The 22,230-nt window shown below is 46.3% G+C and overlaps 1 protein-coding gene across 1 annotated transcript; it reads left to right on the forward strand.

Annotated features, from left to right (window-relative positions):
* Positions 1–11,389: 11,389 nt before the first annotated feature.
* CHI3L1 (chitinase 3 like 1) lies at positions 11,390–21,965 on the forward strand. Its single transcript, XM_043485196.1, has 11 exons — positions 11,390–11,494; positions 11,691–11,861; positions 12,182–12,211; positions 13,116–13,317; positions 13,837–13,893; positions 14,657–14,807; positions 16,745–16,866; positions 19,653–19,776; positions 20,340–20,522; positions 21,007–21,123; positions 21,323–21,965. The coding sequence occupies exons 1-11, from the start codon at positions 11,407–11,409 to the stop codon at positions 21,461–21,463; spliced, it is 1,386 nt and encodes a 461-aa protein (XP_043341131.1). The 5' UTR covers positions 11,390–11,406; the 3' UTR covers positions 21,464–21,965.
* The last annotated feature ends 265 nt before the right edge of the window (positions 21,966–22,230 follow it).

Genomic DNA, 22,230 nt, shown 5'->3' on the forward strand with positions numbered 1-22,230 from the left:
TTGCCATTTCCTTCTCCAGGGGATCTTCCCAACCCAGGGATCGAACCCAGGGATTGAACCTGGGTTTCCCGCATTGGAGGCAGATGCTTTAACCTCTGAGCCACCAGGGAAGCCCCGAAATAATGTGAAGGAAAGCACAAATAAGAAATTTGTGATGGAAGAAAAGAAAGAAAGAAAAAGGGTAAGAAAAAAGGTGAAGGAGTGAGAAAAGTCAGGGAGGAAGAGGGAGATGGAATTAGGAGAGAGCAGGAAAAGGCTTATTAGGGCAGCTGTTAACGCGTCGCCTTCTGAGCTTCATGTTCCTGGTCATCCCTAACCTTATTAAGCTTGTTTCTAAGTTATTACCCAGATTATAATTTACCATTTGTAAAGAGTCAACATGGTAGATGCTTGTTTCTATCATATCATTTAATTTCACAAAAACTCTAAAAATGAGATCTTTTACAAATGAAGAAATTAAGACCCAGAAAATTTGTCCAAGTTCAACACCACTAATAATGAGAGCCAGGACTCATTCATCCTTTGTTTTAAAGCTCTATATACCATGCTGTCATTTATGGGCTATCTCACGATCACCTCCCTACTGAACACTTGTTTCCCATGACCCAGTCACTCTCCCCGCCTTCCAGTCCTCACACCCTTTAAGCTCACTCCATCTCTCTTCCCACCTTCCTCAGTCTCGAAGCTTTGTGTCCCCTCACGACTGCTCTCGCTCAGCCTTTCTGTGGACACTTGTGCTCATCCTTCAGCTCTTTCCTTAAGACCCACTTCTTCAGAAAGCCCTGTCAATCATTTCCCAGTCACATTATCACATCAATCTGACTTATTTTTTATCATGGCACTTACCACTAAGTGATGTTTTCCTTGCTTATCACCTGTTTTGCTGGGTTAGAACAGAATCTCTACTTGAGTAAGAATTTACCAGTCTTATTACTCTATTTCCAGCATCTAACATTATTTCTGGCACATCGCAGATGCTTGATAATTGTTGAATGAATGAATGGATGTTATCCCTTTATATACTGCTTTTAGCAGAGGCGAATTTTCCCCAGAGAACCAATAAAATTAAGTCCTAGGCTTCATTTCCCACATCATTTTAAGTTTCCCCCTACAACTTTAATCAAAACTCATTCATTCCACAAACTTTACAGGATCTTTGCTGAGACTGTGGATGGAGACAAATGAGATTTGGAGCTCAGACTCAAGGCTTGATCTCCTGGAGTTTATAAAGTGTAGAAGGGGCAACATGCTTGCCTGAAGCATTATACTTCAAGATTAAAATGCCATAAAGCACGAAAGAGGAACAAACTAAACATATTCAAAGGAAAGAGGGATTTTCTTTGGTAGGGTGATGGGTGAGGGCTTTAACAGAGGTGCCAGCACTGACACAGAGCCTTGGAAGTGGGTTCAGAGCCTCCCCAATCTCAGAGGCAGAGCATCACCCAGGCAAGGACTGAGTGCCAAGATCCCCAGGGCATAGCCAGCCTGACTGGAAGGAGGCACACACGAGACAACGGTGGGCATAGAGGTTGGGGTCAGACTGTGCAAGTTCGTGGACTGAGCACAGCCAGGGGGAGTGAGCCATGGGATGCCTTGACCCAGAAGCAGAGTGAGCAAGTGCAGCCAGGCTCCCTTCCCCCAGCAGCGGGTGGGCAGAGGAGGGTCTTCACCTGCAGTCATGGGGGGCTGAACTGGCTTGTTTCTGAGTTCAGTGAGACACGTCTCTCTTTTCTTCAAGCAGTGTGAAAAACAAGTTGGTCAACACACACAATTTCTCAACAGTAGGAAATTAAGCAACAGTTTTTGAGACAACATCCTGCCTTGACAGAGGGCAAGGCACCGGAGTAATTTTGATCTGTAGTCAATCCGGTTTTTGAAAGCAGTTTTCGTAAGGATGCTATCCTGTCTGGGAAGGGGTGGAGACCTGGGGGCTGGAGACAGGGATGGAAACTAGGAGTGATCTGTATAGAGTTGGCATGGACAGTGGATATTCTGGTGGAAGAAGACTAGGGTGTAGAGGGCAGGGGAGAGGTGAAGTTGAAGGTGAAGTTGAAGTTCAAGGAGACCCAGGGAGTCTCATGGGAGATCCACCAGATTGGGAATAGTTCCAAGTCTGTACATCCTTTCTCTTCATCTTCCAGAGGCTCATGGCCCCCTCCCATAGACTCAGTCATACTCCTCGTTTCAGAGACTGACAGACATTTTCAGCTCCTTCTCCTGGGTCCATCTCTGTGACTACTGTACCACACTGCACTGCAATTACAGGCTCATACACATGCTCACACACACGGTGAGCTCCTTGAGGGCAGGGGCCTTGTCCTACTCCTCTGGTGTCTCCAGCATCTGTGCAGCCAAGCCTGTACAATGGATAAAGTGTTTGGCTGAATGAAGCAGCTCCAGCTGCACCTGCCTGGCTCCACCATCTCTACCTGATCTCTAACCGTCACAGGGCTTGCTGCCCTTCCATCCCTGGAAGATCTCATCCATTCTCATGGCTTTAAATAGCATGTTTATGCTAACGACTCTCATACTTCTATATCTCTAGTCCAAGTCTCCCCTCTGAGCTCCAGACATATATATCCATAAGCCTCCTTGTTATTTCCACTCAGAGGAAGTACAAACAGCTCATCTTTACTATGTCTGAAACAGAACTCTTTATTCTAAAACCTATCCTCACCCCAAGTATTCCTCACTTTAGAAAATTACTACCATCCTCTCCAAGTTGCTAGAAGAAGTCCAAGGTGGTTCCTGATTCCTTCTTTTCCCTCATTTGTTTACATCCAGCTCATCGGTAAGTTTGTTAATCCCCCCCCAATAAATGTCTAGAATCTCCCTGCTTATCTCCATTTCCATCTCTACCAGCCTGGTGCAGGCCTTGACGTCTCTCGCTTGGACTCTTTAATAGCTATTTATGTTCTTACCTCTTTCCACTCTGCATCTATTCTTTACAGAGCAACGAGAGTGGCTTTTTAAAACACAAATCCTATCACATACCTCCTTGCTTAAACATTCAGTATCATCTGATTGCACAGAGTAAAATATACCTCCAAGGGCTACAAGGTGCCCCTGACCCAGAGCTTCCTCTCTCTCTCCACTGGGCCTCCTGCCTCTCTGCCCCTCGGTCTACCCTAGCCACAATGACTGTCTCTTTCTCCTACTTTTTAAAAAAATATCCAAAGCTGTTTCTCACCCCTGGGACTTTGCATATGGTATTCTTTACCTAGCTCACTTTCCCATTTCTTGGCATGGCTAACTTACTATCCCTCAGATTTAAGCTTAAGCTCACCTCTCCAGAGAGACCTCCCTGGCCATGCAAAGTAAAGTAAATCCCTCCACACACTCATCACTCCCACCCACACTGCTTAGCCCAGGATTTGGCACCTAATGGGGCTCAGTAACTACTTCCCGAAGGGATGGTTGGCGCAGCTCTGTGTCCCATCGCCTGTGCGTTCTTTTCTTCCTCCTTCCATGCCAACAGGGATTCAGCACTCTCCCCACATTTTTACAGTTTCTCAAAACTGCCCACACAAGCACCATATTGTAGGATTTCTTTCTCCTCCAAAATTAGCTGCAAAATTGGACAAAGACTCCTTTGCTATCTGCTTCCTGGCCGTCACCTTCAGTTTCAGGTTTAAAAACTAGTCATTGCAGGGGAACAGTGGGGAGAATGGAAAATCACCAACAGGGAGAAGTGGCTGAGTCCGGAGCCTGATGCAGTTTCCGGAGACGTGGTCGTTCTCTATAGTTAGCTCCTGACTGCTTTTCTTGGCAAGATCTTACCAGTTATCTAGGACAGCCCTGATTTCCACCATTCTGTTCTAGTGTTTGACTATGTACCATGAGTCTTCTTACCATACGGTCATTCTAACCTTCTCTTCCTGCTCTTCTCCCAAGACAGCAGGCTTTCTTAAACCAGCCCCACTCTCAATAGTTGAAAGGCCACAGTCTGGTCCAAGTCTTTGTTCTGCCACATAAAATCTGCGTGACTTTGGGAAAATTACTTATCCTCTTCATGTCTCAGTTTGCTTATTTGCAAAATAAGGATAAGATCAACACCTCCTTTCCAGAAACAGCCAAAGTGGTGACTGGCTTATTATAACTGTCAAGTATTTGGAACCCATTAAAAAAATGCCCCCATTTCCCTCGGAATGGATAAATGGTATGACAGAATCCTAGGCTCCAGTGAACGATTTAGTGCTTTAACCAGTGTACACATGAAACTGTTATGGCATTGGGTGACCGGTGCATTCCTGTGAGCTGGATTGTGAGCCAGGTCACATCTGTAAGGAAGGAGCTCAGTCTCCCTGAGGAGAGGAAGAAAGTGCAGGGACTTTTTCTTCTAGGGACTCAGGTTTTGCACTTTAGTGGGGAAAGGGCAAATCTTTATTGGCAATCAGAGCTCCTAAGACTGGTCTTAGGCAGAGAGTAGAGGCTCTCCAGTCTCTTGGGTCTGGTTCTCTTAACCCCAGCTCAGGAACAGGGGTGCATCCCTGAAAAGCAGCCGTAAGATGGCAGCCCTCCTGCGGCATCAGCGGGAGACCATAGCTGGAAGGTCTGCTTCCTCTGGTATCCATTGCGTGGTGCACACTTTTGACACCCCGGGGCTGCCCCTAACGTCTTAGTTGAATGCAGTGGCTCAGACCCAACCCTGCAGAGGGAAGGTGTGCCATCTCCTGGGCTAAAGTATTTATTGAGGGACAACCGGTGTCCCAAGGCCACTTTGGTGATAGCCTCTCAAGCTGGGATCACGTGGTCCAGTTGCCCTTCCCGTGTACGAATCCTTCTTCCAGTGCCAACTCAGGCAGTCCTGCCTGAGTTTGTTTTTATTAAGGGAGCTGCAATGGCCCCTTCAACATTCCAGGGGTATTCATTTCACACCGTGCAAGTTTTACCTCCCAAGGCTTTGCAGGAGAACCCTCACTTTCAGGCACGGCCTCACAGTCCCTGATCTCAGGTCTGCTTTAGGCTGTGCCTCTTGGAACAAACCTGAAGTCTGGGCTCTAGGGTAGAGCTCTGTCAGGGAATTCACCTATTCTCAGCTTCCTTGTTGCTAGTTGGAGAAAACAACCTCTGTGTTAGTTTCCTACTGCTTCTGTAACAAATTACCACAAACTTTAGTGGCTTAAGGTAACACATATTTATTCTCTTACAGTTCTAGAGGTAAATTTTGTGAAGCTAAAATCAAGGTGTCGGCAGGACTGTATTCCTTCTAGAGGCTCTGGGGTAGAATCCATTTTCTTGCGTTTCTACCATCAAGAAGCCACCGCATTCCTGGATCTGTGGCCCCTTCCTCCATCTTCAGAGCTGATCACTCCAACCTCTGCTTCCATCACCACATCCCCTTCTCTGTGTCTGAAAGATTATTATGATTACATCAGGCCCACCCAGATAATCCAGAGTAATCTCCCCATTGCGAGATTCTTGACTTAGACACATCTTCAAAGCTCTTTTTGTATGTAAGGTGCTGTATTCCCAGGTTCAAGAATCAGGACGTGGGTATGTTTGGGGAACCCATATTCTGTCTACTGCAATTGTCTCAGTGTATAAGCTATTCTTTTAAAATTTCATCTATTTCCCAGGCTCCAAAAGAGACTTTGTTATCTCAGTCCAAAGTGTCTGGCTGAAGATTCTAAGAATGGAAGATCTATAGATGTTTCTAGTTGCCTGTTTTAGTGTTGAAAGCCCTTAAAGGAACCATCTCCTGGCTCTGGTATAAGAGATCCCTGTAGCTCTGCAGTCACTCTCTCACACAAATTGATTGAATATTGTACTTGGATAAAAAAGGCTCTATAATCCTAACCCATCTTTTGATTAACCAGAACCATGTAATCTTATTATTACAGATGATTTATTAATCATAATTACAAATTAGTTTTCCTTGCATCTACTAAAGGCCCCTGCTATAAGCTGAAAAATCAGAAATTCAGTCTTCTGAAAGAAATAACTAACAAAAGAACATCAATTAAAAAAAAAACAAACCTGAATCTGGTACTCTTGACTTCAATACCACAGGATATACACTGACAGGTACAGACCTCCCTAAATAAATGGACATCCTTACCATGGACCTATCAGACTGAACCAAGTCACTGAGTCAGACTCTCTGGAGTGACTTTGGTCTAGATTTGAATAAGGGTCAGCAAACTATGGCCCTCAGGACAAATCCAACTAGCTGTCTATTTTTGTCAATAACACTTTTTAGGAACACAGTCATGCACATTGAGGGGTTTTCCTGGTAGGTCAGTGTTAAAAAGAATCCCCCTACCATGCAGAAGGTACAGGAGATGCAGATTCGATCCCTGGGTAGGGACGATCTCCTGGAGAAGGAGATGGCAACCCACTCCAGTGTTCTTACCTGGAAAAATCCCATGGACAGAGCAGCCTGGCAGGCTACAGTCCACGGGGTTGCAAAAGAGTTGGATAGGACTTAGTGACTAAACAACAACATGCTCATTGAGTCACTGTTATCTATGGCTCACTTCCCACAACAGCAGAATTCAGTGGTTACATACAAGGTATGCAACTCACCTAAAAGTATAAAACTTTGTAGAAATAGACTGCTGCTGTGGCTAAGTCACTCAGAGTAACCAACTCTTTGCAATCCTATGGACTGTAGCCCATCAGGGGTCCATGGGATTCTCCAGGCAAGAAAACGGGAGTGGGTTGCCACTTCCTTCTCCAGAAATAAACTACCTAACCCCAGGTCAATAAAATTAAAATGAATTACCTACAACTAAATGGACTAAATGGACTGATTTCATATGATTAATATTTATATTAATTGGCATAAGGATAAAACCTTTCTTTTTAATCTATTTATTACCCTCAACTTAGGATATACTTAATTTTTTAAAAAATATATTTTATTTAACCGTATTTAATCCATAATATTAACATTCCAACATATAATCAATGCAAAAAATATTACAGATAGCTTATATTTTAAATTCTTTGTCTTCAGTTTTATTTTAAATCTAGCATTTATTTTTACACTTTAGAGCCTACTGAATCACATTTTGAATGTCATTTTGTCCCAATTGAACTTTCAGATTTCAAAAGGAAAAAAAATAATCCCTGAGTGATCTTAAAATATATTATAAGCTGATATATCATTAGCACAATTTAAAAAGAACAATTCCACTTAATTAGGTGTGATAAGCCCTTTTTAAAGGAACAAAGATTACATTTTACATGTAAGGATGACGTCTATGAAGTCTTCCCAGGAAAACTTTTCTGGGGCAGCTTTATGACTTGTGAAATTCCAAAATTTCATTTACTGGCAGATATATTAACAAATATGGGAATTTAAGAGAAAATAGTGCTAATAAGGATGGTAAAATTTCTCTAACACAGAAAAGTAATTCCCAGCCCAGGAGTTTCACAAGCCTTCAGACAGAAGTTCATTATATGGCGATAAATCAAAAACAACAGGCTATCCTGACTGGTTTCAGACTCCAAAGTAATAAATTCTGACTATTTCTCATAAATATGGACTCTTTGACAAAAACTATTTTCTCCTTGATTTTTACCATGCTAACAAGTGAATAAACTGAATATGATGGACATGTAAGAAAGCTGCTGACTTATACCATGAACATGGTAGCCTTAGTCATCTTTTTTCACTTTCAAATACTTATTGTGATTTGTATTTAACAAACCTTTCTTTCTGAAGTTACTTTTGCAATTGTTTATTTGTCCAAATGTTTCTGTCTCTGAGTCTTTGACAGCATTTACTACGTGCTGGAGCTGAGGATTTGGAAATGAATTTGAGGAAGAGACCTCCCTGTGAATAAAGAACTTCCCCTCAGATATTTGGTAGGATGTTAACATCACCTTCATTTGTTCTGATGCTCCATGCAAAAGGAAAGGATCCTCAAAACAGTTATGCCTGAGAGGCTATCCCTGGGATCCAGAAAGTTGTCCTCTGACCTGGTTCTGTCTGCCCACAGCCTCCTGACCCAGCCCTATCTCTGCCTCCCTCGCCCTCCTTTGTTCTTCAAAGCGAAAGAAAGAAAGTGGAAGTTGTTCAGTAGTGTCCTACCCTCTGTGACCTCATGGACTATGGCCTGCCAGGCTCCTCTGTCTCTGGAATTCTCTGGGCAAGAATACTGGAGTTGTTGTGTTAGCCAATCCCTTCTCCATGGGATCTTTCTGTCCCAGGGATCAAACCCAGTTCTCCTGCATTGCAGGCAGATTTTTTACTGTCTGGGCCACCAAGGTGGCCTTGACCACCCTTACCCTACTTCATGCTTCAACCTCTTAAATCCATCCAGGCCCTGGAACATGGCAGCCTCTTCCCACCACGGGCTTTTTCTGTTTCTCCTGCCTCATATGTTTTTGCCAGGTTAGCACCTGTTCTTCCCCTTTCAACTGAAACATCATTTCCCAAGGAAGACTTCCCTGACCACCCACAGCATTTATAAACTCTCCTAACCCTCAGAAGTACTTTGTTGAACTTTTCACGGTTGTAATATATTACTGATTTATATGAGCCGTTGTTTAATGTCTATTCTTTGCCAGGCCACGGACTTCATGAGGACAGGCACTGATTCTTTATTTGCACTCGGTTTTCTGCCTCTAGCACCTCCCACAGGACAAGGCAACTCTGAGTGTTCAGTTAGCATTGGTTGAATGAGTACATGAATGATAAGAGCAGACAGAGGGATTACAATGATTGGATCAGGAAAAAACTGTCAGAGTGCTTTCTTTGGGATTTCATTGTACCTCCCGAGTTGGTTATTCACAAGGGGACATAACTGTTGAAAAAGATGAAATTTCTAGCACCTCAGGTTCCAAACTCAGAGCAGAAGAGTTTGGAGTTTTGTACCATCCTGAGATCATTTCTTCATTTATTCAGTCACTTAATAAATACTTTACTAAGCATCTACTATGTGTTAGGCACTAGGGATGAACACAAAGGTGAGTAAAACAGGACCCCATCTTTGCCTTTACCGAGTTTATAGACTAGTGAGGGAGGCAGACATTAATGACATCCCCACTCACACACAAGATGTAAAATTATAACAGAATCATGTGCTAGGAAGAGAGGTACAAAGTACTCTGACAGTCCCAGTAGGGATTTTCCCTCACAGGGGAGTCTGCCTTTTCTGAAGGTGCTTGCTGAGCTGCAATCTGAAGGATGAGTAAGTGTGCTAAGTTGAGAATATGCAGGTTATGACCTGCAGAACGAACAGGCACAAGCCATACGCACAGGGTGGGCAGGTGTCTCCTTCATTATCAGCTTTGACTTTGGGGAAATGAAAACCCTGGGGCTGTTTTGATTGAAGGCACAGTTTCAGTACACAAAGAAAGTAAAGTGACAGGATTACTTACAGAGTCCAGAAACAGAAGAGGGAGGTGTGCAATGAGCTGGGGGTAGGAGCAGTGCTCTGTCCTAGGTGACAAGCCAGCAGGAGACAGACAGCAAGCATCTTTTACTTATAAGGTGGTTGAGGAGCACCACTTACTTTTCAAGGACTCAACTTTAAAAATGTATTTTAAAAGGTGCCCGGGGAAATGCAAAGCAGGACCTTGTGGCTGGAATCCTAAACTCAAGTTCTTATCTAAATTGCCAGATTCTGGGTGTGAGTAGAGTTGTCATACTGTAAAATGCTTAGGCAGCAACTCAAAATAGCTGCCTCATCACAAGAAATGATGCAAACATGAAGTTCATGCTCCTTGTTGTGACATGAAAAGTCCTTTGTCTCTGCCCTAAAGTTCTGTGTTTTCTGCCAGAATCCACGAGGCTGTGGCTGTCTATCTCATTAGCTTACAAGGAGTATAAAATCTCAGGCCCTTCATAGTTATTGACAGGCAAGTAGATGGCATATACAAAAGCCGTGTGGTGGAAGAGAGCAGAGCAAATATAAGACAAAGTACAAGAAAGAAGGCATTGGGACTTCCTTGGTGATCCAGCAGTGAAAGTTCTGTGCTTCCACTGGTTTCAAACCCTAGTCAGGGAACTAAGAGCCCACATGCCACATGGTGCGGACAAAAAGTTAAAAAAGAAAGATGGAATGAATGGATGGGTTATGGGGGATGAAGGGGACAGGACATGAGATGAGGTTGGGAGGTGCCTTGGGACCCTCGGCCAGTCATGCTGGGGCAGCACCAGGGAATGTCTTGGCCACTTTTTAGGACAGCCACTTTCATGCAGGACATGTGGAACTAATAAACTGGGCTTAGGGGAGCACAGGATAAAGCTTGGGCCAATCTAAGCCTATGAAATACTTTTTAACAAAGGAAGAGAGTGAAAGTAGGTGTTTTCTTAACATCCTGCACCCTGTTATGAAAATTTTTACATACCTGCCACTGTAATATTTCTGTTAGGCATTAGAAGAAGTCTATTTCCCAGTGCCCCAAACAAAGAAAGGTTATTATGAACTATCATTTCTGTCAATTATCTAGGGTACAAAAGAAGGCTCTTTGCCTTAAAAGGGTGAAGCAATGACCCTTTAGGACTTCCACTATAGCTCAGTTGGTAAAGAATCTTCCTGCTATACAAGAGACCTGGGTTCAATACCTGGGTCGGGAAGATCCCTTAGAGAAGGAAATGGCAATCCACTCCAGTATTCTTGCCTGGAGAATGCTATGGACAGAGGAGCCTGGCAGGCTATAGTCCATGGGGTCGCAAGAGTTGGACACAACTTAGCGACTAAACCACTACAATGACCCTTTAGTATTCATGAGTATGACTCTGGACAAACTGCTCTCTGACCATTTCTTTCAGTGAAGCGTTGCTTCAGTTTTACAGGGAGAGGAAGGAAGAGAAAGGCACAGAGGGACAGACCTCACCAAGAGAGGGCTGTGAAGCCAGAGTGGCTAACATCGGATAAGTACCTAATGTTAGTGCAAAAGTAAAGATATCTATCCAGAAGCCCTCTGACCTATTCCAGCAACTGGAGTTCTGAATTTTCACTCCCTGCCTATTAATTAATTTATAGCCTACGAAGAATGGAGTCGTCCAGGATCTTTGGCTCAAAATGTATCCACAAGTAGGACAAATCATGCAGAGCCTTGTTAAGAAGTTTTGTTCTTATCTGAAGAGTGACCAAAAAAAAAAAAAAAAAAAAACACCTCACTGACCTATCTAGAAAGGGGTGGTATCATTACACTTGGGCTTCAAAAGAGAGGAGCTGAGGGAATGGAGATTATTGATCTTCTGAGATTATCTGCTCCCTGGGGGAAATTGAGCTGTCTGCATTTTTACTTCTTGGTACTTCACCGGAGCCCCAGACTTGCCAAATTCTTTCTCATTCATTGTAACTGGCATTTCAAAAGGAAGGAAAGCAGCAGCAGGTCTCAGAGTGCAACTCAGCAACTTCCCACTCCTCTCTAGCTTTTCTTGTTAAACAATCCTCAGTTGGTGAAAGGCTCTCTGGCCCTCACCTTGACCTTCAGGCTGCTATGGGAAACAGGCTTGGAGAGGAGGAGAGGACGTCAGGCAGGGTGATGCTGGAGTCGGGGAGAGAAAAAATAACAGCCTTGTCTGGAGGTGCTGTGGGTTGCAGAATTCAATTGTGCCCAGTTTCAGCCTGGCCAAAGGCCTGGAGGGAGGGCTGGAGAGGCAAAGGTAGGGGTTGCCAGAAAAGCTGGGGAACTGCTGAGTTTTGGAGAAAAGTGAGTGGGAGGCTGAGTCACTGGCCCCAGGAGCCCCCAGATCATCCCTATAATGGCTGTTCTACCGGCAGATGCCTCAGGAAGACCTGGCCCAAGTTTTCAAGACTGTCCAGGGTTTCCCAATCCGCCTCTAGTGGCCCACAGTGCCCCTCCCCCGCCACTTCACAGTCTGCCAGCTCCTTCACTGACACGCAGCTCCGTTCCTGTAAGCGGAGGATTGCGGTCCAGGGGAGTGGTGTGGGGTACGTATAAGAGGAAGCTGGAGGCCCAGGAAGCGTCCTGCTCAGGCAGCTGGGTACCGGGAACCTGAAGGCAGAGGAAGATGAGGGCGGCTCCGACAGGTCTCTGGGTTGGCCAGAGCTACTGCCTGCAGAGGCTGGCCTCCCGCCTGCTGAGGGGAGAGGCAGCGGGCGGAGAAGGGGCGGTGCCGAGCCGGGGAGACAGAGGAGGTGCCTGGTGTGAGGAGGCCCTGGACTCCTTGGAGGCGGCGGGGGCGGGCGCAGGGAGCAGGGGGGAGGGCCAGAGGTGCTTGCAGGGGGTCTCATCCTGGATTTCCCTTCAGGTTTTGTGGTCCTGGTGCTGCTCCAGAGCTGTAAGTAACCTTCTTTTAAGTCACGGAAGGTGGGGGCGTGGTGAGGGCTGTATGGAAGGGACCTTGGCACTTTTCCCCAGTTTCTTCTATGATTCAAATGGCTCAGAAATATTAGCATTTGTTAAACCAAGGTGATGAGTATATAGATGTTTATTATACTACTCTCTACTTTTCTGTATATTTAACATTTTTCAAAATTAAAAACTTTTAAAGGTTTAGCTTCAATGAAGGCTTCAACTCATAGCCTAGTGGGAACCACTAACGGGAGCCCAGGAACAGTGTGGATGAGTGATGCCCGCTCGTCTTCCTCCACAATCAAGAGGGCAGAAGAGGCCTGCAGAAATTAGAAAAAGAAGAGAGAGGGAACTTTCCGGTCCACTGGGTTATTGTGTGCCAGCTAGGGGGATGGACTGAGGGGCCCGGAGACTGCCATTCTGGGTGGGTTACAAGTTAGGGGTACCTCCCCCATGAAGGCAAAAAAGAGACAGGCCAGAGCCTCTCAGATCAAGGACTCCTTAAAGGCAAAGGTCTTCTAATACTGGCTGTTTGGGGCTGGGTCACTCCTCTCCTTCAAAGCCTCCAGGAAACCTTCCTTACTTGCACCAAGCCCCATCTCGTCTTTATTCATCAGAGCCCCTTCCCTCCACACAGTGTTCTGTTCTTAGTCTGCAGTATATTTATCTACCATGTTTGATCTTTCCTAAGCATTTTCAAAATAGGTTTTCTTTTCACCAGACAGAGAACTCCCTTGAGCCAGTCCTTTCACTGAGAATTTTAACTTTGCTCACAATTCTACCCATCCATCCCACCTCTCCCCCAAACCACACTGGTGCTCAGCTTAGGGCTCAGCCAGAGGGTCCCTGGCTCAACCTTGGCCCAGGGCCCACCCTAGCCTTCTCCTCAGGTGCTGCATACAAGCTGATCTGCTACTACACCAGCTGGTCCCAGTACCGGGAGGGTGATGGGAGCTGCTTCCCAGATGCCATCGACCCCTTCCTGTGCACCCACGTCATCTACAGCTTTGCCAACATAAGCAACAATGAGATCGACACCTGGGAGTGGAATGATGTGACACTCTATGACACGCTGAACACACTCAAGAACAGGTTGGGCCACTGACTAGCTAGGGCAGGAGAAAGATGAGGGATTAGGAGGGCTGGTTTCAGGGTAGAGTACGCCTGCTCAAGGGGATGGGCAAGGTCCCCGGGACTCACTTCTGGGTGGAGAATTGGAGGGCCTTGGCTCAAATGGGAGGAAGTGATGAGGGCAGACGTCAGGGTATAGAAGAAGCCTGCAGAAAAAGGCATAGCTGAACTTCCCTGGGAGAAGGAACTCTCTCTGTCCCCTGAAGGTGCTGCTCCACAGAGAAAATATTCATGGTTCTATTTTGCCATATCATGGCTTCCCCACTGGAGGGAAGAAAAATGGGCAACACGTCTCAGAGTAAGTGCCACAAATACTTGGAAAATCTTAGAATAGTGAGTTTCAAGGTTGGAAAGGCCTTGCAGGCCTGATTCAGCCTCTCTCCAAAGCTAGAAGCCTACTACAGCTTCCCAAACATGGGGCCACCCCATGTCACAGCAACTCCACTCAACCCCAGCCTTCCTGCCTCTTTGTGCCCATAGGAACCCCAACCTGAAGACCCTCCTATCTGTTGGAGGTTGGAACTTCGGTCCTCAAAGGTAGGATGCATTCTCTAGAGGATTATGGGATAAGAGGAAGTATAGGTTTCTCTACACCCATGGGATGAAGGTCACAGGGACCCCAGAATGGTCAGGCACTGGGGTGTGAATGGTTGTCAGGAGTTTAAATCATGTGCAATCATGAAATCAGAGCCCAGAAAGGGGAAGGAACTTGCCAAGAGACACACAGAAAGATGGCAGCCAGTGTTCTGATTTCTTGCCAATGCTCTTTTTACTACTTCTCAGACATGAAAATGAAATTTGAGGGGATACTGCCCTAAGGGTTGGAAGGAGCGAGATGGAATGAATGGGAATTTGGGAGTGGAGACCCTGGGAGGACTTCCTGGAGTGGGTAGAGTTGGAGCAGCTTTAAAAAGAGTTAAAGTAATGGCTATAACAGCTCTCATTTATTGAGTGGTTACTGTGTGTCAGGCATCCTGTCCAACCACTATCACATGTAATCCTCATAATAGCACTGTGAGATACTACATTTATGCCTGTTTTACAGATGAGGAAACTGAGGCTCGGGTTATAATCTGCTCAAAATGGCTTGGCTACTAGGTGATAGAGCCAGGGATAGCTGATTATAATGCACATGTTCTTTCTATTAATAAGATGATTAGAAGTGGGTCCTGTCCCAACCATGCCCTCCTATAGCTGTGTGTGTTCAGGCTCCCAGCTGCACATGCCCCAGAGACCCCTCCAGAGGGCCAAGGCACCCAGCATTTTGGTGCTGATTACTCTACTGTGGTTTTGGTTCTAGATTTTCCAAAATAGCTTCCAAGACCCAGAGTCGCAGGACTTTCATCAAGTCAGTGCCACCATTTCTGCGGACCCATGGCTTTGATGGACTGGATCTAGCATGGCTCTACCCTGGGTGGAGAGACAAGCGGCACCTCACCGCTCTGATCAAGGTGCTGGTCGGGTTGGGAAAAGGGGCAGGGAGGTGGGGAGCACCAAGGAGTGGGGAGGGCAGAAGCTATCTTTGGGCATGTTCTCCTGAGACAGGCAAAGGGAGACTAAAGCCTCCTTGCTGCAGGGTCCTGAGATCTGGACCAAAGGTAAAACAAACAAGCCTGTGTCCTGAGATCTGACACAGCAAGGAAGACATACTCTGAAAACAGTGGGATGTGGGCTGGGGTTCTAAGAGGCAGCATTCACTAACCAGAGCACCTACTCCTCACTGCCACTTAGTCGAGCATCATTGTCGTCTATTCATTCTCAAACTGACACTGCGCACTCCCGAGCATGCAGTAAATCAGGGATACTCGACTCCATCTGGGGGCAGCCCAAGCATCTCTAGTTACCCTAGGACCAGAGCAATCAAACAAGTTGTTCACAGTATCAGTAACATTTGCTGGATCATAGAGAAAGCAAGGGAATTCCAGCAAAACATCTACTTTTTTTTCATTGACTACAATAAAGTCTTCCACTGTGTGAATCATAATAAACTGTGGAAAACTCTTAAAGAGATGGGAATACCAGATCATCTTACCTGTCTCTTGAGAAGCTATGTGGGTCAATAAGCAACAGTTAGAATCTGAACAACTGAATGGTACAAAATTGAGAAAGGAGTACGTCAAGGCTGTATATTATCACCCTGCTTATTTAACTTATATGCAGAGCACATCATGCAAAATGCTGGGCTGGGTGAGTTACAAACTGGAATCAAGATTGCCAGGAGAAATATCAACAACCTCAGATACGTGATGATACCACTCTAATGGCAGTAAACAAAGAGGAACCAAAGAGCCTCTCGATGAGGGGGAAAGAGGAGAGTGAAAAGCCTGGCTTAAAACTCAACATTAAAATAAAATAAGATCATGGCATCTGGTCCCATCACTTCACGGCAAACAGAAGGTGAAAAGGTGGAGGCAGTGAAAGATTTCCTCTTCTCGAGCTCTAAAATCACTGTGGATGGTGACTGCAGCCATGAGATTAGAAGATGGTTGCTTCTTGGAAGGAAAACTGTGACAAACCTAGACAGTGTATTAAAAAGCAAAGACATCACTTTGCTGACAAAGGTCCATATACTTAAGGCTATGGTCTTTCCAGTAGTCATGTACGAATGTGAGAGTTGGACCAGAAAGAAGGCCGAGCACTGAAGAATTGATGCTTCAAACTGTGGTGCTGGAGAAGACTCTTGAGAGTCCCTTGGACTGCAAGGATATCAAATCAGTCAATGCTAAAGGAAATTGATCCTAAATACTCATTAGAAGTACTGACACTGAAGCTGAAGCTCTAATACTTCGGCCACCTGATGTGAAGAGCCGACTCGTTGGAAAAGACCCTATGCTGGGAAAGATTGAAGGCAGAAGGAGAAGGGGGTGACAGCGGATGAGATGGATGGATGGCATCACTGATTCAATAGACATGAACTTGGGAAAACTCCAAGAGATGGTGAGGGACAGAGAAGCCGGGCATGCGGCAGTCCATGGGGTTGCAAAGAGTCAGACACAACTTGGCAGCTGAACAGAGTAGAACAAAAGACTGAACAACACTCAGTATAAATCACTTTAATTTTGTGGCCTCATTTACTAGCTTAACAAAAGCACAGACCAACCGGCAAATGTCTTCCAGCTCTATCTGTGGACTAAGTGTGATCACTATTCTCATGGTCCCTCCAGGATAAAGAAAAATTGAATATTGATGAGTATGCATGGGGTGTAGGGATGAGATCAGCCCAAACCTTTTTTTAAGGAAAAGGATGGGTGAGCCTGCAGATGGGACCACTTTATCATTCCCACTAAGCTCTGGTTGGAGATTACAGCAGACAGGGAAGGCCAATGACATGCTCAAAGATCTTTCTCCACAAGGCTTGCTGTCACTTACCTGCCTCTCTCCCAACCAGGAAATGAAGGCTGAGTTTGTAAGGGAAGCCCAAGCAGGCACAGAGCAGCTCCTGCTCAGCGCAGCCGTGCCTGCAGGGAAGATTGCTATTGACAGAGGCTATGACATCGCCCAGATATCCCGGTGAGTCTTCTGACCTACTCTGCCTTAGCAGTCTATATTCAATCAGAAGACTGGGCCTTTGGTCCAAATTTCTCCAGAGATGCATGACCTTGAGCAAGTCACATCGCCTCTCTGTGTCTCAGCCTTCCCATCTGTCAAAAGGGGCATAATAATCCCTATCTTTCCTTTTCACTTGGGATATTGTGCTGACCAATTGAGAAAATTGTAATGAATGTATGTTTGTGGGGAAAGGAGTAGAGAAAGTTATACAAACAAGCCAGTCACTAGTCTCTGGAAGGGCAAACCAGCAGTTAATAATACCTTTCATTTCTAGGCCGCTGGAGAGTCCTCAAGGGACTCTGTCTTGCAGGGACTCCCTTTTCTTGTCCACCTGTCCCTTCTCCTCACCTTGCCTCCTTATGTATGTGGCGATGAGCAGTTTCCAGTCAAGCAGCTTGATTTCTTGGTGAAACAAGACATGGATCTTAGGAAACCCAAGAGTAAGAGACAAAGACTCTTCACTCTGACTAGAATCTTCTTTAGGGTCTCAGGCACATGTAGACTCATTGCTTTAATTGCTTTAATTGATCACTTCAGTTCAATTGCTCAGTCGTGTCTGACTTTTTGCAAGCCCACTGACTGCAGCATGTCAGGCTTTCCTGTCCATTACCAAACTCAGGTCCATCAGGTCGGTGATGCCATACAACCATCTTATCTTCTGTCACCCCCTTCTCCTCCTGCCTTCAATTATTCCCAGAATCAGGGTCTTTTCAAATGAGTCAATTCTTCCCATCAGGTGGCCAAAGTATTGGAGCTTCAGCTTCAGCATCAGTCCTTCCAATGAATATTCAGGACTGATTTCCTTGAGGATGGACTGATTGGAACTCCTTGCAGTCCAAGGGACTCTCAAGAGTCTTCTTCAACACCACAGTTCAAAAGCATCAATGCTTCAGCACTCAGCTTTCCTTATAGTCCAACTCTCACATCCATACATGACTATTGGAAAAAACAGCTTTGACTAGATGGACCTTTGTTGGCAAAGTAATGTCTCTGCTTTTTAATATGCTGTCTAGGATTAGTGATAGCTTTTCTTCCAAGGAGCAAGCGTCTTTTAATTTCATGACTGCAGTCAACATCTGCAGTGATTTTGTAGCCCCAAAATATAAATTCTGTCATTGTTTCCATTGTTTCCCCATCTATTTGTCATGAAGTGATGGGACCGGATGCCATAATCTTAGTTTTTTGGATATTGAGTTTTAAGCCAGCTTTTTCACTCTCCTCTTTCACTTTCATCAAGAAGCTCTTTATTTCTTCTTCATGGGTGGTGTCATCTGCATATCTGAGGTTGTTGATATTTCTCCCAGCAGTCTTGATTCCAGATTATGCTTCATCCAACCCCACATTTCACATGATATATTCTTCATATAAGTTAAATAAGCAGGGTGACAATATAGAACCTGACATACTCCTTTCCCTATTTGGAACCAGTCTGTTCCATTTCATGTCTGGTTCTATTGCTTCTTGACCTGCCTATAGATTTCTCAGGAATCAGGTCAGGAGGTCTGGTATTCCCACCTCTTTAAGAGTTTTCCACAGTTTGTTGTGCCACACAGTCAAAGGCTTTGGCATAGTCAATAAAGCAGAAGTAGATGTGTTTCTGGAACTCTCTTGCTTTTTTGATGATCCAACAGATGTTGGCAATTTGATCTCTGGTTCCTCTGCCTTGTCTAAATCCAGCTTGAACATCTGCAAGTTCACAGTTCATGTACTGTTGAAGCCTGGATTGGAGAGTTTTGAGCATTACTGTGCTAGCATGTGAAATGGGTGCAATTGTGCAGTAGTTTGAACATTCTTTGGCATTGCCTTTCTTTTGGATTGGAATGAAAACTGACCTTTTCCAGTCCTTGGCCACTGTGGAGTTTTCCAAATTTGCTGGCGTATTGAGTGCAGCACTTTCACAGCATCATCTTTTAGGATTTGAAATAGCTCAACTGAAATTCTATCACCTCCACTAGCTTTGTTCATAGTGATGCTTCCTAAGGCCCACTTGACTTCATATTCCAGGATGTCTGGCTCTAGGTGAGTGATCACACCATGTGGTTATCTGGGTCATGGAGATCTTTTTGTACAGATCTTCTGTGTATTCCTGCCACCTCTTCTTAATATCTTCTGCTTCTATTAGGTCCATACCATTTCTGTCCTTTATTGTGCCCATCTTTGCATGAAATGTTCCCTTGGTATCTCTAATTTTCTTGAAGAGATCTCTAGTCCTTCCCATTCTATTGTTTTCCTCTAGTTCTTTGCATTGATCACTGAGGGTGGTCAAGTGATCATTGACCACTTAGAGGGTGGGAATGAGGTGGCTGTCAATCATTTGCCCCAAACACCTAAAGCTCATAGTCATGCAATCCACCTGGAGACTCCTAATCTGTGTGTGTAGAAACCTTACTCCCTATTACAAGGAATCATAGTTTCAGGCCATCCTTTGGTCCTGCTCTTTCCCCACAAGGCTAGTTACTGATGATATTAATCTGCTTTCTCAAAGATGAATGTTGTTGGAGAGTAGGGATTGAGGTGTGCTGGAGGGCAGCTTCCAGTTGTGTCCTGGGAACAGGTAGGAAGAGCCCTGTTCTTTCTTTGAATGCTCCTGTGGGACCCTGAGCAGGAGCCTAGGTCCAGCAGCCTAGTCTGGTCACTGGGTTCTACCAGATTTTGGATTAATGGCTGCCTGTTTTTCTTGCTCACATCCTTTTGGGGGTGATGAGCTTTTAAACTTTTCTCCTTGCCCTGCATCCACTCTTCTATAGACACCTGGACTTCATCAGCCTTTTGACCTATGACTTTCATGGAGCCTGGCGTCAGACAGTAGGACATCACAGCCCCCTGTTTCGAGGCCAGGAAGATGCACATTCTGACAGATTCAGTAACGCTGTGAGTGTCCCAAAGGAGGGAAAGCTGAGAGGGGGCCACAAAGACCTGCCGCCTGCCAGAGCTCACACACCAATCTCTCCACTCCTTGGTAATCCTGTAAGGGAGGGGTTAGAAGCCCACTTCACAGATGAGGAATCTGAGGCGCCAAGTTCATGCATTCTCCATGGCTCTGGGAACTGAGGAGGTGATACTTACATAAAGAATCAAGATATCTCCTGACAGGCCTATAGGGTGAAGGCACAGGGCAGATGGGAGACAGCAAAAGAGAGCTGGGGGCTGAGAAGCCAAGAGTCTAGTCTAGCCCTGCCATTTGCTTGCTATGAAACTTGAACCAGTCACCTGATTTCTGCAACTACCAAACAGCATCTCTTCCTATACCTAAGAGGATTTCTTTGAGATGGAAATTGTACAGTGCTTTTTAGACTGACATTATAAGTTCCCAGAAGGAAGGGAATTCCAGATGCATCTAGATCTGGAACTCCTTTCAAGGCAGCAGTGGGAATTGCATGACCTTTTCTCTCCTAGACTAACTGCTCAAACTGTCCTGCCCTTTCCACACCCAGGACTACGCTGTGAGCTACATGCTGAGGCTGGGGGCTCCAGCCAATAAGCTGGTGATGGGTATCCCCACTTTTGGGAGGAGCTTCACTCTGGCCTCTTCCAAGACAGATGTGGGAGCCCCCATCTCAGGGCCGGGAATACCAGGCCAGTTCACTAAGGAGAAAGGGATCCTTGCCTATTATGAGGTATGAGCTAGGAAGAAGGTAAGATCTCCCACAGCATCAGCAGCCCTGGGGAAATTGACCCTTCAAATCACCCCCAGTTTACTCCTTTAAAAAAAAAAATTCCAGCAGACCTAGCACTCTGGAGAAGGGGGAGGAGGAGGACAGGCACATCATGTCTTCATCCCCTCTGGCCACCAAGTTGGGGCCTTCCTTTTAGCCCAGGAAAAAGCAACGGCCAAGAGGTAGGTTCTTTTGTTTTGACCCAACCTCTGCTGCTCTTAGTTGCCTTGGCCAGTCCTCAGTGTCAGTGCAGAGCAGCCACAGAACCCCGGGATATTTGCATCTGTTTTAAGTAAATTTGCATGAAACCTGCAGGTTCTAGGGGCAGGTGCAACCTTTAGGATGAAGCAAGGGTCAGGAATAGATTTGGGGAGTAGCATCCCCCCAGTGACTGGCAACCTCTCAGCACAGCTCCCCAGCCACCCCTGCCTTGTTCTCTGCTCAGATCTGTGACTTCCTCCACGGAGCCACTGTCCATAGGCTCCGTGACCAGCAGGTCCCGTATGCCACCAAGGGCAACCAGTGGGTAGCGTATGACGACCAGGAGAGCGTCAAAAACAAGGTATGTTCACAAGGCCACACCCCCCAGATGAAAAGCGGGAGGGACGCCCCCTGCACTGAGGGTGGGGCTTTGCTACAGGGGTTCAGGTTCCGGGTGTCAGCTTTTCTCTTCCCTGCGGAGGCGTCCAGATAGCATGCCCCGCCCACGTGCACCCTGGCACAGGGAACCCAGCCACACCGGCCTTGGGTCTCCCCACCAGGCGCGGTACCTGAGGAACAGGCAGCTGGCTGGCGCCATGGTGTGGGCCCTGGACTTGGACGACTTCCGGGGCACCTTCTGTGGGCAGAACCTGCCCTTTCCTCTCACGAGTGCCGTCAAGGATGTGCTTGCTGGGGTGTAGCCGTCTGCCCTTGGGCTCACGGTGGGCAGAGATGCCGCTCACACTTGGCTCTGACTGACCGGAAGCCTGACCTCCTGCCCTGCTGGGGCCCCGCTGAGCCTCAGCCCCCCTTCCTTGGGCCCGTGTGAGGGCCACGGCTCTGCCATCGGAGCTCAGCTCTGGTTGGGGGGCAGGCTGGGGTGGGGCTGCGGGGCAGCACAGCGCACGGCGCAGCGTCAGCACGTAGGTGCTGACGAACGAGAATGCTCAGCAATGCCAAGCCCAACACTGGGAGATTTCTTCCCCTCGCTTACTTCTGGGGCCTGATGCCTAAGGACGCCATTTTGGCAAGCTCTGCTGCCACACAGCTTTTGGAGAAGCAGCAACCACACTAATTACACCGTCTGCAAAGCCCAGCTTGAAACCTTTTCCTGGGAACATAACTGTGTCCCCATCCCACTTCCCCTTCCTGGGTCTGCACCTGCTCAATAAAGCACCAGGGCTCACCTGTTGTTGGCGCTTGCTTCAGCATCTGTTGTCCCACTGGGCTCACCTCCCGCCTCTCTTCTGGATTCCTTTCTCTCAGACTTGGGAGCCCTGAGGTGCAGAAAGTGAGACCACCCTGTCCTCTGCTGCCTCCAGGGCACCCCCCAAAGGGGCAAGCATCACCAGATCCATCAGTTGTGGAGTTAACCCAAGAGTGCTGGAGGCCTTCTAGATCTTAAAGTCATTGTCATCCAGACTTCTCTATACAGTTCTTTGTTGAAAGAAGCCTTTTCTGTTTCCAG

Source organism: Cervus canadensis, chromosome 13 (genome assembly GCF_019320065.1).
Source record: "Cervus canadensis isolate Bull #8, Minnesota chromosome 13, ASM1932006v1, whole genome shotgun sequence".
Classification (NCBI taxonomy): Eukaryota; Metazoa; Chordata; class Mammalia; order Artiodactyla; family Cervidae; genus Cervus; species Cervus canadensis.

What these genes read in the sequence shown, in the direction of transcription:
- CHI3L1 (XM_043485196.1), top strand. Translation starts at nt 11,407, where the DNA reads ATGGGAAACAGGCTTGGAGAGGAGGAGAGGACGTCAGGCAGGGTGATG. An exon ending in CCTGGTGCTGCTCCAGAGCT is followed by an intron (nt 12,212 to 13,115) that starts GTAAGTAACCTT and finishes CCTTCTCCTCAG; the next exon opens with GTGCTGCATACAAGCTGATC. An exon ending in CTGAACACACTCAAGAACAG is followed by an intron (nt 13,318 to 13,836) that starts GTTGGGCCACTG and finishes TTGTGCCCATAG; the next exon opens with GAACCCCAACCTGAAGACCC.